Genomic DNA, 15,884 nt, shown 5'->3' with positions numbered 1-15,884 from the left:
ATAAACAAAGTGAATTGTCAAAACCGTTCGTTCCACTGCAATACCAGCTCCATTGCGTAAATTACTTTGAAAATATTGTCAAACGTTGAAATGCGCATTTTTTCAGTGGTTATTGATGGTGAACGATTTTGATCGGTTTTTTGTTAATTCTGCTCATAATACGGTGGTAGTACAGAAGTGAAAGAAATGGCGCTGTGTCGAAACACCAAATGTTGCTATTTTCAAACCAATCCGTTTGGCGGCAACGGTGTCAATTTCAAACTATCGAATACGTGAGGTGATGTTCGCCGCACACACTTTCATATCAGGTGAATGAAACAGAAGTACAGTAATCCGAAGCGACGCCACTTTCGTCATTGACTTTCTTCACAACACACCAAACCGTTTGATTGCCAATACGCAAAAAGAGAATCTCGTAGTAATTTTACACGAAAAAGTATCACAGTTAATTTGATTATATCAGAAAAATATTCTATTTAATCCCAATTGAATTGAAATAGAAGAATTTTTGTAAATATGTGACCCATCCGAGTAATATTGCATATTTGATTCATTTCCAACTTAGGAAGGGGGACATAAGAAGCGGACACACTTGAGAAACATTGTGAGCGTTTGAGGAAAGATTTCAACAAACAAAACAGTTGTCGATCAGTAAAGACAGGTAAATCAATTCAAAGCAATGAAAATTCAGATAACGGAACGAAAGAAAGAACGTACATCGAAAATAATGCTTCATGTTTTTTTCCTTCAATCGACTTAGGACTTCTGAGCGACCATTTTTAACGCCACTTTCAACATCACATTCGTGTAGTGGAACTCGGAACAATAAAGAGAGACATTTTCGATCGATAAATTCCAAGGTAATATTTTTGATAAACATTCAATATTTTGCTCTTGAGCTAATACCAATTTCCATTTTTCTCGTCAAATCCAGTACAATCAGCCATGGCTGATGTTCCACCGACTAGGCAAATGAGATTGCGGCCAAATGCAGGTATGTTCGATCTGGTCATGAATAGAAATCGGTTTGGACTAATGCGAAGAACCATCCATCGCGCCACAGCAACCAAATCAACCAAATCAGCCGATGAAATCAAACACAAGATCGCACTGCAAATGGACCCAAACAACAACGATGGAGAAAGTGTGAAGGTTGAACCAGTTTCAGTCGTCCCAGTAAAACCAAAATATCATCCAGTTCCAATCTTCGCGGTGAAACCAAAGCAAGTTGCTGACCATGGACGAAAGTGGATGACACCAGAGCGACCGGTACAAACGAATATAAAAACAAATCCATCTTTATACGATGCATCGAAGCCGGTACAAGACATGACTTTAAACGAAGAATCCATGTTCCAGATTTTCAACAATTTGACGTTGAACGAGCTCTGCAATACAGCAATCGCATACGATGAAATGAAACTGGCCGCTCAGAAGTTCTTTGAAGTACAATACACAAAGGTAAATTTGGCCTGGCTGATTGATGATGGCGCCGACAAGTTCACTTTGCTTCAAGCCCAGCGCTTGTTGCAATGTTTTGGCCAATTCATATCGACGCTCATCGTAAACAGCAATCAATTGGAAGAGGCTGATCAGAAAGGGAAGCTGCTGGAATTTATTGAACAACACTGCGCTGGCGTGCTGTTCTGGGATTCAAAATAATTTGTTTCATCACATTTTTTTCTCTTCATAGTTCATACATAAATTACCTGTGATTTTGAGCTCTTAAGCAATTTGCTTAGGTGCCAAATATCGATAGAAGATAACAAAATTTCCACTAGAAATTAGCTTTTTTGTATACAATTTGTATATTTTATTAGTAAAAATGCAAAAATCAGCTGAATTGAATCATAACAAATATAAATTTACAAAAAGTGTTCATATAGAAAGAAAGTATCAAAATATGTTGTTAAAATTGTCGTCACAAGAGACCTGAAATAAAATTGACGCTGGAAAAAGAAAATAATATCATCGGTTGTTGATAATTTGCCTTAATTTTCACAATACAATATCCGAAGAGTCCTATTTGAAATTTTAAACAATTTGTCCTTGAACGAGCTTTGAAACACAGCCGACGTGTCCGATGGACTAAAACTGGCCGCATAGAAGTACTTCGAAAAACAGAAAGGTACATTTGGTCTGGCTAGTTGATGACGGTGCCGACAAGTTCACTTTGCTTCAAGCCCAGTGGTTTTTGCAGTGTTTCGGTAAATTCGTATCGACGCTCATCAACCAATTGAAAGAGGACGAAGAGAAAAGGAAGAGGCTGGAAGTGATTGAACAGCACTGTGATGGTGTGCTATTTTGGGATACAAGGTACATTTTTCTATGGCATGCATGACATCTTTAATCATAAGATAGTGATAAGGAAAATGGCTATGATTTTGAGCTTCTCTTTTTGTTCAAGTGCTATATGATGGCAAAAGACAATTGAAACCAAGATAAACATAATTTTTCTGATTAATTACCGATTTTTTATATACTAATTTCATATTTAATTAGCAAAAATCGACTGAAAGATGAAGCATAATCGAATCGATCTGAAAAGGTTGTCAAAATTGTCATCGCCAGAAACATGAAAAATGGCCGCTGAAAAAAACATTCATATCATCGGTTGTCGTTGTCCATTTTTTGCAATAGATTTTGCGTCGCAGATTGAAACATGACACAGAAAGAAAAACAAACAGTTCAATCCGCCCGAGTGTACCATTTGGAATTTGCATTGATTTGAATTCGCAATCGTGCGATTGTGTTAGTTAGCTGTGATGCCGTGCTGTGGCTTTCGACTCAAACACAACAAGCATCCCTTCTCTCTTTCGCAAGTTGAATCGTGTAATCTTTCTCGTTTGATGACGTGCAACCTGTAAACCAGCGTCGTTCTTTCTCACAACAACGAGTGAGTGAAGCATTTTTCAACTCAGACTGTCATCAAAAACACATTGTTTCGTTGGCGCTTCGTGATTTTTCTGCGAAAAATCGATTCAATATCACCGAATAGCCATCAATTTGTTGAAAGTAAGTACATAATCATGAAAATTCGATTGGATCTCAAGAAATTTAGTGCCAAAAGCTAAAAAAAACGAGAAAATTTCAAGGATTTTGGTGCAACAAAACGTAACATAACCAAATTCACACGAAAATCGCGTTACAGTGAAAAGTGTTTCCATCGTTGTTGTTGTTGCCTTTTTTCGAACGACGCATCAACTGTGTTCATTTTGTTTATTCGTAGGACACTTTCAATCGAAATTTGTTTGCCGCACAAAGCCGAAGTTCAACAAACGGTAACGGTAAAACTGACAATGATTAGCATTTAATTGAACATTTTTTCAAACACATTTCATTTCTTTTCATCAGAGATTTGTGAAGAATTTCATCGGCTATACCAATATCGTTTTGATTCACGATGGAAGGAGAACAACCACCATCAAAGTGCGCCAAGCTAAGCGACACAAACACAGAATCGGATGTCAAGCCGAAGCCTGACCCATCATCGGCGCCGGTTGACACAGAACAGCGCAAACGAAAGGTTCCCACAGCCAACGCTGGTTCACCGAAATTGGATTCGAAGGATGAAGCAAAAGCTGGCCCATCAACGGCATCGGCTCCCAAGGAGGCTTCATCGACGTTTCTCGATTTGGACGATCAATGCCAAACCAAGATTTTGGAGCAAATGTCACCCAACGTTTTAAGCGCGATGGCTGAGGTATGCGTCAAGTACAAGGAGATTGCGCAACGCTTCTTCGTCACCAAGCATCGCGACTTCAATCTGTCATCATTGATCGAAACGCCAGATGGCAAATTCACATTGGTCCAGGTACGCCGATTGCTGTACAATTTCGGCCACTTGATTGCGTCGCTCACCATAAATTTGGATGGGCTTAACGAACGCGGTGGTGTCGGTAAGCTGCTCACATTGGTCAGCAAATATTGCACTGACACGCTCACCGAATTGACATTCGAAAATCAGCCAAACCATTCGCTCGTTGGCATCAGTGGAATGACCGAGTACGTGGGAATTTCAATGCTTGGCATGGAAATGATGATGAAGGTATTAAATTGACGAGAAAATGTAACAATTCTTTGATTAATAATTGATTTGATTTTCCCTTCTTTTGTTCATGGTGAAGGGTTCACCACCAGGCCAATACGGCACACGCAGCAAAACGGTTTACCGCCGTGGGCAATCATCACAGATTCAAGAGCTGCACCAAATGAACAACTTGGCCGACTTGAACTTGGCGGACTTGATCAACCACCGTTTCGGATAGAGCCGACAGCAGCACATGCCGACCACATTGACCACATTGACCACATTCAAGCGATTTGCTTAAATGCACCAAGTCATTCCACATTGACGACTCTTTTTTTTGGAAGAGAAACAACTCTTTTGTCGAAGAAAAAACATACACAAAAGACAATTGTTACCCATACATATTCATTTTGGTTCCATGAAGGATTTTTGTTAGCCATTAAGGCACATATTCTAAGACAGATTTATACATTTTGATGAAATTTATATAAATTGAAATAATTTACTGTTTACTTGTTAAACCTCGGATTTGGTTAAGAAATTGAATAGAATTATGAAACGTTCCTTTTTTTGAATAAATTTATCATGAAGATAAAATTGAATCGAAAAATTCCAATTGCATTACCAAATTAATCATCCAGTTTCAAGGCATCTCATCGAATTGCTCATGCATTTGCAGAGCATCGATAGTAAACACCTTCTTCGTTTTGTGTCGACAATACCGTTAGGAGATATCGTACATTTGAACGTAAGCTATTTCTACATCGCATTCTCTCAAGTGTCAAACAACCGCCAAATTTAGCTCATTTTTTCGTTTGACACACGATGGAGCAGACATTGATTTAAGTGTTCATCATTGAAATCGTTGTTTCCCTAAAATTCTGTGAATATTTGGAAATTATCGCTAGAAAAGGTAAAGTGGCATTATTTAGCATTGATTGGCATTGATTTTTTTTTCAAATTTGTATCATTGAATTCGGTTTCTATCCAAAGAACACACTGTAACATAGAAAAGGTGAGACGATACTGTGTTAAAAAGGTGAGAAAAACTGTTTGGATTTGATGCAGTACGGTGAATAAGCATAAGCTAGAGCCCATAAACAAAAGCGAAGCCGTAATCATTTCCATCGGAATTGGAATCATCGTTAATCATTCAATTGAATTGTTGGGTAAGTATTTCTTTAGCTATCATTGGTTTTTTTAACCTCTCCATTCAATCACTGTGAATGTTTGTTCGTTTGCTTTAGAATTATCGCCATCGAAATCGTGTTGAAAATGTTGGACGACGCACCACCGCCAACCAAGCGATTGAAGCTCCAAAAGAAGCCATATTCCGGCTCAAACAAAGAAAATCACAATCCCGACTATATTCCGATGGGCAAAAAGGAGGATGTTCGCAAACGTAAGGTGCCTGTTCGAAAACCAACTCAACCTCACATTTCGGACTTGAATGCATACGTTTTGCTTGAAGTGATCGATTATCTCTCGCTTGAAGGTATAACATTTGGATACGATTTGTGCTTTGAATGAATAATTGCAATGGATATTTTCATTGGTGTCATTTTAGATTTGTGCAATTTGGCGGAAACAAGCCGTCGTATGCGACAACTCGCCCGACTATCGTTCCAGTTCCGAACAAGCCATGCGGACATTCGATTGACCAACGCATCCGACATGGTACTTTTGGGACGTTTATGGGGCAACTTTGGGGATATGATCGCATCGGTCAACATCTCGATTCGCCACTAGAAGTATATTTGGCTTCTGTCTGTTTTCCGTCTGTGTGTCAGTTTTATGATAATAGTGTCGACGAGACAATGATTTGAAAACAGCCATCGAAGCTAATTACATCGGGTGCCAACAGACATGCACATTTAGACAACGTTTAAATGTTTGCATCGTCGGAAATGAATAGAATTGTTTAATTTTTAGTTGATCTAAATTTGTAATAAGAAAATCTGAATATTTGGGGGAATATTAGCCCATTCGAAGAAAATTGACAAAAAACAACGAAGAAATCAATTTCAAAACTGACTTCTTTCTAAAATTAGTATTATCCATTTTTTTATGTATAAATTGCAAATAATCTGGTTAAAGTAAGGGATATAGAAACATTTTTTAACAGGGAACATATTCATCGACGTTTTGAGAGAAAAGAAACATTGACTAAAGAAGGAAAAGAATTGAAAAAAAATCATTAGAACAAAGAAAATTGTGAATACGAGTAAATTGAATAAAGTTTTGTCGTTGTCTATCTTTCAAACGTTCTCTTTTCTAATGAAAATACCAACACATGAGTCGGTAACGGAGCCAATGATAATGTATATTGAACATTAACCCCACGACCGAACAAAAACACACACAGAGGCCATGTGTACTGCGATCATTAAACATTCTGTCTCCCTCACGTACACACACACACACACACCATTAGAACGGTGCGGCATGCCTTGTGTCGGTGCACGTTGTTGCACAAACCATTTGCTATTGGCTTGCAAATGTCAAAGTGTTTCGCTCGTCAACAGTCGCACACTGAAACTAATCACAGCAACACATTTATTTGGAGTTTGATGCACGTTCGGACTTTTGGATTAAAATATCTATTGAGGTAAGGAGCAATCGAATTAGTCATTGGCAGTAAAGTGATTTGATGAGTGAAAATTGTGAAAAAAACATTGATTTTTGATATGTTTTGCGTTTAATATTTGCCGGCTTGTCAAAATCAGCATCAGTTTCATACACAATTTAGCAAGATGTTACAACATGGTTTAAACTTGACCATCGTTTATTGAATATTGACATTCACTTGACTTATTTCCGAAAAGTGTGTGTCAAAACTACATTTTCATTGGCAAATCGTTTGACAAAAAGAAACGTACATGAATATTTTCTCATCTAACTGTTTTCATGAATGGTTGTCTCTTTGCAGGAGTCAGTTGTGGACTTTTGACCATTGAACAATCAGCGATTCGATTGACCATTGAACTTCGAGTGAACCGTGTAAAATGAAGCGAAAATTATCCGAGCATGTGGACCATACGTATGGATTGAGATCGATGGCAAAGCGGTCAAAGCCAACGATACAGTTGAATGCGAAAGTAGCTGATCGCCAGATTGCCAGAGGTCGAAAAAGTGATTTTCCATTGAAGTATGCCGTTGTGGTGTTGCATGATATTGGAAAGGAAGTGGCACGATTAACACAACAATCACAATGTGCAGCCCCAGCTACATCAATCACACCAACCACTCCAATCACAACACCATATTCCCACTTCATGGAACTGAATGATCATTGCATCTTGGAAGTTATGGATTTTTTGACAATCACCGAGTTGTGCGCCATGGCTGAGGTAAATTGAATAGAGTTTTGTCGTCATCTATCTTTCAAACGTTTTCATTTCTAACGAAAATACCAACAGGTGTCGGTGCGGCTAAAAAAGCTGTCGGAATACTTCTTTCGCGTGAAATTCGGCCGATTCTTCAGCATGGAGCACTTATTGAATGGTACGGATAAAATTGGCATCAAACAAGCTCGTCGTTTGTTTCAAAATTTCGGTCATTTGATTACATCGTTGCACGTGTCACGAAAATGGTTTGTTTTCGATCTACCGTATCGAAATGCATTTAAGGGCCAACGACAATTGCTCACGCTGATCAATGAGTACTGCTCCAAGAATCTAAAAACATTAACGCTGCGCCATTTCTGGATCAATCCCGAATTGATTATGGAACATTTGCCAGTCTTCATGCGACTGCAAACGCTCAACTACTATCGTCTATCGTGCTACTGTAGCGAAGAAAAAACGTTTGCTCATTTCGGAAACATCGTGTCAAAGATTTTCGAATTCAATCAGTTGACGCATCAAATGCCGCAATTGGTTCAACTGGTATGAAACGATTGCCGGTTAGAAAATAAGTTCAAGTGCCAAAATGATACCAGATTATCATTAATAAAAATGCAGAAAAGTAACAAAAACATAGAAATAAACGTTATAACAAATAGTATGCGAAAATGAACGCAATTTTTATATAAAAAATGTTAAACTTAAGTTAAATATAAGTTTTAAGCTAAAAGTCTAATCAAATATAGTAGCGATGGACTTATGTTCAGAACCTGTTTCCCAAGAAAAGAAATCTCCAAATATGTTGAATTAAAATAATAGAATTTTTAGCATTAAGTAACTACTTTGACACCTTAAGTAAACTAATTTATTTTCAGCGAATGATAACAAATTATCAGAATGTTTATTGAACGCATTTGCTGTTGACGAATAAAATACATTAAAAGTGCAATTTTGTGCCGGAACATTTATTTTTTTGTTGTTGTTGTCACCATGGAATAAGCTTTAAAATTCAAATAGAAATATTCTGAGTGCTGATTTGTTTATTCTGAAAGCTTTTGCTCTTGGCTCTAAGTTAAATTGCAAGAAAACATATACATTCAAAATCGATAATATTGTCACAAATGATGATCGCCAAGGATGATGTCATCGTTTTCGTCATCGTAACGATCGGGTAAGCAGACGAAGAATTCAATCAAATTCATGAATGGACCTCGAGAGAATGGATTTTGGTAGCGTCCACGTTTATCGCGCAAATATGCATACCGCTTATAATTGAACATCTCATTTGTGGTTAGATTCATGCAAGCGTGCAGGATCTGAAGGGGGAGAAAAATGTTGTTTCAACAAATTAGAATTTTCTCCCTTATTTTCAATGAGTTCAGTAATGAAATTTTGAATGAAAATAAATTGAATTACAACGAGAGAGAAAGAAAAAAATCCTACCGAGGTGCAAGTAAGAATCCAACCGAGACCACAGAAGGTGACCGCCTCTAACAGCCCAAGCATATAGAGTATGGTAAATCCTTCGATCATAACACAGTATAAGGCAAAGTAAATTGTGAATGAGCAATTGATAGCCACGCTCAGTACAAACAGGAAAAACCACATTCGGTTTCTCAGTCCAACGCAATTGTAGATGAATGGACAGTGATGATCGAAGAAGCTGACACATCTAAAAATTAACGAAAATAAACATTAAATATGTTGATAGAGGAAACAAATGTGGGTTTGCATCTATACGCACCTATTGCATACGCGGCAGTGCTTCGCGCGAAGTGGTCTCAAGCAACGGCAACTATGGCAGAGTCGTGTCAGGCTGAGATTCCGTTTCTTCCATTTTTCCTAAAATTCGATTCAGTTTTAATATTGTGTTATGGAATCGGAAAATTATTTCGAAGAGAAATGTGATTATTCAAAAAAAAAAAATAACTAGGTTATCCGCACCAAGTATGGAATTTGTCGGATCGCTCGATAGTATTGATCTGAGTTCAAAGGAATGTAGCCCGGATCGCGACGATTTGCAATAATCCAGCTTATCCACATCAAGATGTTCCAATAGATGAAGCAGTAGTGCGATTTTCGCAGAAGGTTCCATGTTTTTGGAATAACGCGTATCATATACATGGGATAGCACCAAAGCAAAACTGAGCATACAAACAAAAGTAAAGGCCCTTTTGAATTTCCCGCACCGCCAAACAGTAGTCCCCACACTTCTGACAATGGTGGAAACCAACGTGATCGTTTCTTAATCATATTCTTCAACAACTTTACAATGTCCAAGTGACGATGGCTTTGAGCAAGCTGTGGCAATGGAAGATACACATGGTTGAACGGAACGGAATAGATTGGTCTATTTTATAAACAGGTACTTACGATTAATGGTGTCTTGCCATTCTTATCCTTTGGCTCCAGATCAACATTGTTCTTCTCGCAAAGCATTCGTACACAATATAAATTGCCGGATAAGCATGCCAAGTGCAATGGTGTTGATCCAAAGTTGTCGGTTTTTTGCAGATGAACTCCGGAGTACATCAGCAATCGCATTAAATCAACATGACCTTTGTAAGCGGCCCAGTGCAAAGCGGTGTCACCATTTATATCAGTTAAATGATTCTGTGCATTCATACCGAGCAAATAAGCGGCCGTCGCTGTACGGCCATACATGCAAGCAGTCATTAGCGGTGTTAAGCCTTTTAAATCAGCTGCATTCACACCGACACCAGCCTGGAGCAGCACTTGAACCACAGCTACAGAAAATAGAAAAGAATGAAATGTATCAACATTGTTATTTTCAAGTGAGTTGAAGATTTTGACCATTACATACCAGCATGACCTTTGCGACAAGCCCAATGAATTGGCCTTGGTCCTTGTGTTCCCAAACAACGCAAGTCGACTGGAGCATTACGCTCAACCAAATATCGCATCATATCAACATTTCCATCGAGCGCGACCCAATGAGCTGGTGTATAACCATGTTTATCACGAGCACTCAACGTTTCAATTCCGAATTTCTCCACGAAATTCTCAACGTCAGCCAATTCACTGTGTATCGATTAGTAATAAAAACAAAAGAGGATAGAACGGGTATCGATTAGATTGTATCGGTCAAACCAATTAATTTGTTTTTCCTATGACCAATCAATTTGTTTCTTTTCTTTCTGTGACTCAACTCACCCATTTTTAATGACATCAAAAATGTCATCGATGTGTACGACCAATTCTGAGCACAACAGATTGGAATCTTTTTCCTCGATTGGCGTTGATTCCTCCTCTGTATGAGCGTGCTCATGATCTTCGGTCATATTACATGATGCTGTTAATGGTGATATGGCCCAGACAATACTACGAGCAACGCCTGGGCTCGGATGAACCTTACTATTCTGCGTTCTGATTCCGCTTTCTGACGCCACGATAAATGAATTTTCCGTTTCGAACTGGTCACTGAAAATTTTTCTCACTCTCACTCTCTGCACGATTCAGGAGATGTTGAGCTGTTATGTTGTTCCTTTAACAGACACAAATCACCTGAATATTACGTCTTTTTTATGTAACCCGTTTATTTTGGATTTTCTGCCTTATGAATTTAATTACGAGTGACACGTTTCAATGCAGATGAAAAAATGTATGGAACATGCAAAACACGAATGGATTCACGATGTGAAACACACAAAAAAAATTTTATATGTCAGGAACATGCGCAGTGTACGAATTTTGACTGGATAAATTGGGTCCTTCAGAATGTAAACAAACTTGGGCTTTGACATAACATTTAAACAATTTTTAGGTTATTGACTGAGGACAAGGAAAACAAATCAAAATTGTTTTTATGCCGTTTTTTTTTCGTCGTGAAAATATTTAAACAATGCGAGAGTTTTTGTTATTTTTCCCTTTATTATGATTCATTAAAAAAATAAAATGTACCAAACTGGCTCATACGTATAAAATAAAGATATGTAAATATTTTGGTATTCTTAAAAAATAAATTGACATTGAGCATCGAAGAGTTTGACATATAATTTTGGCTTGTTTGTTGATGTTCTTTCCGTCTTTGATTGAGTTCGTTGTAGAGAATATCGTCTATTTGGACAATTGTGCAAAAAATCCAATGCGTTTAATACTGGAAAATTGAGTAATTTCCATTATCTTAGGTCCTAAACATACTAATTTTTATCATAAATACATTCGATAGAATTATATAAAATTTGGTGATTTGGAAGAATCAAATGATGCTTTGGTTGAACAAAAGAAATTAGTTATCAAAACAGAAGTCATAGTTTTCTGGATCGTCTGGAATTGGTGGTGGCTCTTGTGAAATATCAACACCCTCAGTATCGAGCAATCGAAGTTTAATTTCCATTGAGAGTAATGTTTTCAAATCTTCATCCTTCTGCTTGCTAACCATGGGCAAACTGAGTAGAGCATTAACACCATCGGTCCAATAATTCCAGGTGGTTTCGTCTGGCGCAACAAAGTCCAATGTGGAATGATCCATGTTGTCGAATGTGATGGAAAAGCCAAGATTCATGGCCGATTTGCGTGAACGCAATTCCTTCATGTGAGGACATTCTTTGCCGACAAGCAACTGTTTGATTTCATACACTTGAATTTTATTGCCCAGCTCCTCCAGCGTTGGCACTGTTTTCTCATCACAATCACCATAATGGATAACCTTGTGATTTGGACTCAATCGAGCATACCAGAATTTATCTTTACTTCGAGCGCCGCGTGAGTATTTCGAAAATCTCGTTCCTTCGACCAAAAATCCTAATCGTTGTGCCTTGATCAATTCAATGATTTCGGGCGTTATTTTCTCCTTCAGCTTGACAATTGCCGAGGCAGTCGATTCACATTCCTCTTTTGATGTACGCTCTTGCTGGCGCAATTGGGTAATTTTGGTATATGTGAATGAATTGATTTTCGTCTTGAAATCATCCAAATTTTTGGGGCGCTCTTTCAATGTACGCTGAATTTGCTCACGCACCACACTGAACACTTTGGCAAAATCTTCGCTTGTTGCTCGCATATCTTTCCATGTGCGATTCAGTACAACGATGCATATGCAGAAAAACTCTTCAAACGGATGATCATGAGTGAAGAACATCGCATGGAACTCTTGTCCTTGTTCAGTTGGAGCCTCGCCAATGTGCAATATTTCACACAGCAGCTTCACCAATTCGATGCTTGTCCGGCCGAATGGACACTCGTGCTCGTCAGCACGATAACTGTTCTCGTGGACAACCTGAATAAAAGAGATGATTCGATTCAGTATTTAATGACCAATTCAAATTTCAATTGGGATAAAAATTTGATAGAAAATGCCATACCTTTGTATATTGTTGTGTATAGTTCCTAGCAAAGTACAGCATGCAATCCAAAGCCAATAGCCCCGGTGGTGTTTCGATAAAATCTTGTGCTGGATTCAAGTCACATTTGAACCCAAGTTTCTTGTAATGGCCAGTACTAACGATGGAGTTGTTGCGCCTATGCACATCCGGCGGTGATTCAACGAAAATCCCTTCATCAAAGGCAATTCGACGTAATTCCTTGACCTTATCATTGGCCGCCTGATCTTGTGCATTCATTGGCATCATCATGCGATCCTCCAGCAATCCAAGAGTCAATGTTTGTAGCACATACAATTGATGCGATATGCCAATGTTTTCAGTGCCCACTGTTTCCAACAGTGCGGCTCGGAATGATTTTTCGCTCAACGTTTTTGCGATCGCCTGCCGCCGGCTATCATCTGCTTTGATAAATAGAGCGTTGATCAGGGCAATTGTGTTCTGTTGGATGACTTGCGATTTCATGTCTTGTGACTTTGTGCCTTGCAATAGCACCAGAAGACTGTTAAATGGCACATCACTTTCGATGATGCCCGAGTGATTGCTACTGTTCTGTATGATATTCTCAAGTGTCGACAAAGCACATTCAACCACTTCATCTGGTACGGTCGATGGATGATTGATGAAGTAAATATTTCGAATGATAAATTTTGCTTGTAGTATATCCCACGAGATAGTGCCATGATCCATTAGCTCAACGAATGACAGCATTATGAATTTGAGCATGTCGCCAATGCATTGTTCATTTTCAATCATCGTAATGATGATGTTCAAACCTTGCTCTTTGATAAATTCCAATGCGAATGTCAGATCGGAGCTCAACGATGCCAAATTCCCCAGTACACGAGTTTTCTCATTGTTTGAGGCGCTTTTGATCGTTTCCAAGATATCGTGAGCGGTTTTCGTTGGCGAATGACACAATCGCAATACAGAGCCATTTTTCACTTCATTCCGATTCTTCTCTGTCACATAGTTTTTGTAATTCTTCTCACAAAACTGCAACGCATAGTTCTCATCGTCACTCAAGTTCCAATTTTGGCATAAATTTCGAATTATCACTACAATCGAAACATTACAATCAATTAGTTGATTCAGTAATTCACATAAATTTCCAATTCAAATGTGTTCACACTTGTCTATGTGTGACTCATTTACCTGTTAATGTGCTCTTCTGATCGAACTCAATCAGTTGAGCGGTGTGCGTTGTATTCCTGAGCGAATTCTCCAATTCTACAGCTATCTTCACAATACTCGGATCGATTGCGGCTGGCATTCTGATGGTTGGTTTTCCTATCATTTATACTACGTTGGCTAAATCAGGTGATTGACAAAAGGCTTGGCACCCTTCGAAACAAACTCAACGAATGAACCAATTTATACAAAGCACGAAATAGTTTAGTGCAAATAAATGCTGCTAAACCACTTGAAAATCGTCAAATTCACTCGTATTTATGCGGAAAATGTGTTGAAAACAACAGTTTTATACAAATATCAACAGTAGTCGGATGTTGTTTGGGCGTAGAATTGTTTAGTAAATTCGTCGACTATGCTTTGACAGACAGTGATTTAACAATACATTGATAGGCATTGCGATGTGTTTACAAATATCTTCTTCGAAAGCTTCACAAGCATCATCATCATCACGTTACAATGGGATGATGGGCTTGATATTCCATTCAAATGGAATTGACAACAATATTTATCTAATTTATTTTTTACAGGAAAAAATCACATAATTATTAAATTCGTCATTTAAATTTTTCTTATCAATTTTGCGAGAGATTTTTCATGTAAAAACTAATGATAAAATCAAAATGTTATCGCAAAACGAAACGAACACACTATTGCCAATGGGCAACACTAATCTACCGCCTATCGGCAAAATGTCGAATCAACGTTTTTCTCGTCGGCCACCATTGGAAGCCGATAGTAGGAGCGTAGCCGACACACTTCGATTCTTCCATTTCATTTTGTTCTCTGAATAAAGACAGTCGTCTTTTTGTGAATTAAAATGAGAGCTAAGGTAAGATAAACTTTTAACCGGACAATTTTTCTTTTTTTGGTTTAGCACATTGAAAATAAAACCAAATTCAATTTCAAAATGTGTTCAGTGTTGAAATAAAAGTGTTTTTTCACAAATACCGAAAAGTTTTTCGTGTAAAAGAAAAAAAAAGTGTATAGAAAAAGTATTGAATTTTATGATGTGCGGTGCTCATACCATCAGATATCAATTACTTGGAATACACGTGTTTTTTTTTACAAATTTTTTTAAAATCCGTTGAATTGTGCAGCGATTCGTTGAATTTTCAATTGATAATGATTTAAATCATCGGAATTACCTTTTGAATGTGATGTTTTTTGCCCAAAATGTTGATTTTGAAGTGGATTTCATGTATTTTTTGAAGAACATAACCTCACAATTCGGGAAAAAGCATGGTTTTTTTCGTCGCTGCATTGAACACATTTTGCATTGAAGAATTTCTTTGCTTAACTTATTTGAGCCCGTGTTACATTGACTTTATCAATCCATTTATCTAATCGAATTTTGTTTGATTTTTCTTTACAGTGGCGTAAGAAGCGTATGCGTAGACTTAAGCGTAAGCGCAGAAAGATGCGTGCCCGTTCCAAGTAAACTGGGGACCAGATGCTCGAATCATAATGATTCCACAGGTAAGAATAAACATTCAATCGTTTTGCTTCAAAATTTCAACCCAAATTAACATGAACACCTTCAATTTTGAAGGAAAATCATTCAAACCACATTTTTTCCAGAGTTGTACTAATCAATTCGTTTTGTTGTTTTGATTTCATTCACAGAGAGCACAACCACACCGTTTGTTCCAAACATTCAACACGGCGGTTGAATGCGGCATTTATGACATGAAAACTTTTTGATTTCAAAACCTTTTTACGAATAAATCGTATTTGATTGCCACTAAAAAACAAACAAAAACACATTCTTTTCATTCAAAACCAATTAGTTGTAGTTTTTCGCAGGCTTTTCACGTTTTTTAGGTTATTTTTAGATTTTTTAGGTTCAGAATGGAATGGACAAAAAAAAAGGTAAAATCTTTCGCTTTCAACACAAATGGTTGCTTGTTTCTGAAATTGACACTATTGTTCTTGCTTTTCTTGTTGGCTCTAAAACATCATTTGAAATAGGTAAAA

General features: G+C 37.7%; 6 protein-coding genes and 1 long non-coding RNA gene across 8 annotated transcripts; 5 read left to right on the top strand and 2 right to left on the bottom strand.

Annotated features, from left to right (window-relative positions):
• Positions 1–44: 44 nt before the first annotated feature.
• On the top strand, positions 45–1,963 carry LOC129568773 (uncharacterized). Of its 2 annotated transcripts, XM_055447044.1 has the most exons (5): positions 45–436; positions 566–661; positions 761–860; positions 935–994; positions 1,064–1,963. In XM_055447044.1, the coding sequence occupies exons 4-5, from the start codon at positions 946–948 to the stop codon at positions 1,660–1,662; spliced, it is 648 nt and encodes a 215-aa protein (XP_055303019.1). In that variant the 5' UTR covers positions 45–436; positions 566–661; positions 761–860; positions 935–945; the 3' UTR covers positions 1,663–1,963. The 2 variants fall into 2 exon arrangements, with proteins under 2 accessions (XP_055303019.1, XP_055303018.1); XM_055447043.1 differs by having other exon boundaries at positions 51–661; positions 935–1,963.
• Positions 1,964–3,350: 1,387 nt separating this feature from the next.
• On the top strand, positions 3,351–4,640 carry LOC129568728 (uncharacterized). The gene is made up of 2 exons (XM_055446974.1): positions 3,351–4,048; positions 4,128–4,640. Exons 1-2 carry the CDS (start codon positions 3,404–3,406, stop codon positions 4,266–4,268), a joined length of 786 nt encoding a protein of 261 aa, XP_055302949.1. The 5' UTR covers positions 3,351–3,403; the 3' UTR covers positions 4,269–4,640.
• Positions 4,641–4,809: 169 nt separating this feature from the next.
• LOC129568731 (uncharacterized) lies at positions 4,810–6,293 on the top strand. Its single transcript, XM_055446975.1, has 4 exons — positions 4,810–4,943; positions 5,024–5,199; positions 5,278–5,525; positions 5,598–6,293. The coding sequence occupies exons 3-4, from the start codon at positions 5,306–5,308 to the stop codon at positions 5,777–5,779; spliced, it is 402 nt and encodes a 133-aa protein (XP_055302950.1). The 5' UTR covers positions 4,810–4,943; positions 5,024–5,199; positions 5,278–5,305; the 3' UTR covers positions 5,780–6,293.
• A 193-nt stretch (positions 6,294–6,486) lies between these two features.
• On the top strand, positions 6,487–8,342 carry LOC129568800 (uncharacterized). The gene is made up of 3 exons (XM_055447088.1): positions 6,487–6,638; positions 6,960–7,380; positions 7,450–8,342. The coding sequence occupies exons 2-3, from the start codon at positions 7,036–7,038 to the stop codon at positions 7,921–7,923; spliced, it is 819 nt and encodes a 272-aa protein (XP_055303063.1). The 5' UTR covers positions 6,487–6,638; positions 6,960–7,035; the 3' UTR covers positions 7,924–8,342.
• LOC129568799 (uncharacterized) lies at positions 8,319–11,132 on the bottom strand. Its single transcript, XM_055447087.1, has 7 exons — positions 10,549–11,132; positions 10,199–10,416; positions 9,748–10,121; positions 9,319–9,675; positions 9,119–9,216; positions 8,818–9,046; positions 8,319–8,690 (listed from the first exon to the last, which is right to left on the bottom strand). Exons 1-7 carry the CDS (start codon positions 10,674–10,676, stop codon positions 8,490–8,492), a joined length of 1,605 nt encoding a protein of 534 aa, XP_055303062.1. The 5' UTR covers positions 10,677–11,132; the 3' UTR covers positions 8,319–8,489.
• Positions 11,133–11,245: 113 nt separating this feature from the next.
• LOC129568798 (engulfment and cell motility protein 1) lies at positions 11,246–14,634 on the bottom strand. The gene is made up of 3 exons (XM_055447086.1): positions 13,872–14,634; positions 12,699–13,774; positions 11,246–12,613 (listed from the first exon to the last, which is right to left on the bottom strand). Exons 1-3 carry the CDS (start codon positions 14,011–14,013, stop codon positions 11,624–11,626), a joined length of 2,208 nt encoding a protein of 735 aa, XP_055303061.1. The 5' UTR covers positions 14,014–14,634; the 3' UTR covers positions 11,246–11,623.
• LOC129568801 (uncharacterized) lies at positions 14,628–15,669 on the top strand. The gene is made up of 3 exons (XR_008687986.1): positions 14,628–14,739; positions 15,283–15,386; positions 15,534–15,669. It is a non-coding gene; the product is annotated as an uncharacterized LOC129568801 (long non-coding RNA).
• Positions 15,670–15,884: the final 215 nt, after the last annotated feature.

Source organism: Sitodiplosis mosellana, unplaced genomic scaffold (assembly GCF_009176505.1).
Source record: "Sitodiplosis mosellana isolate CC-2019 unplaced genomic scaffold, AAFC_SMos_1.0 Smas_scaffold_22, whole genome shotgun sequence".
NCBI lineage: Eukaryota > Metazoa > Arthropoda > Insecta > Diptera > Cecidomyiidae > Sitodiplosis > Sitodiplosis mosellana.
Note: the sequence above shows the minus strand (reverse complement) of the source record. Positions and strands in the feature narration are given on the sequence as shown.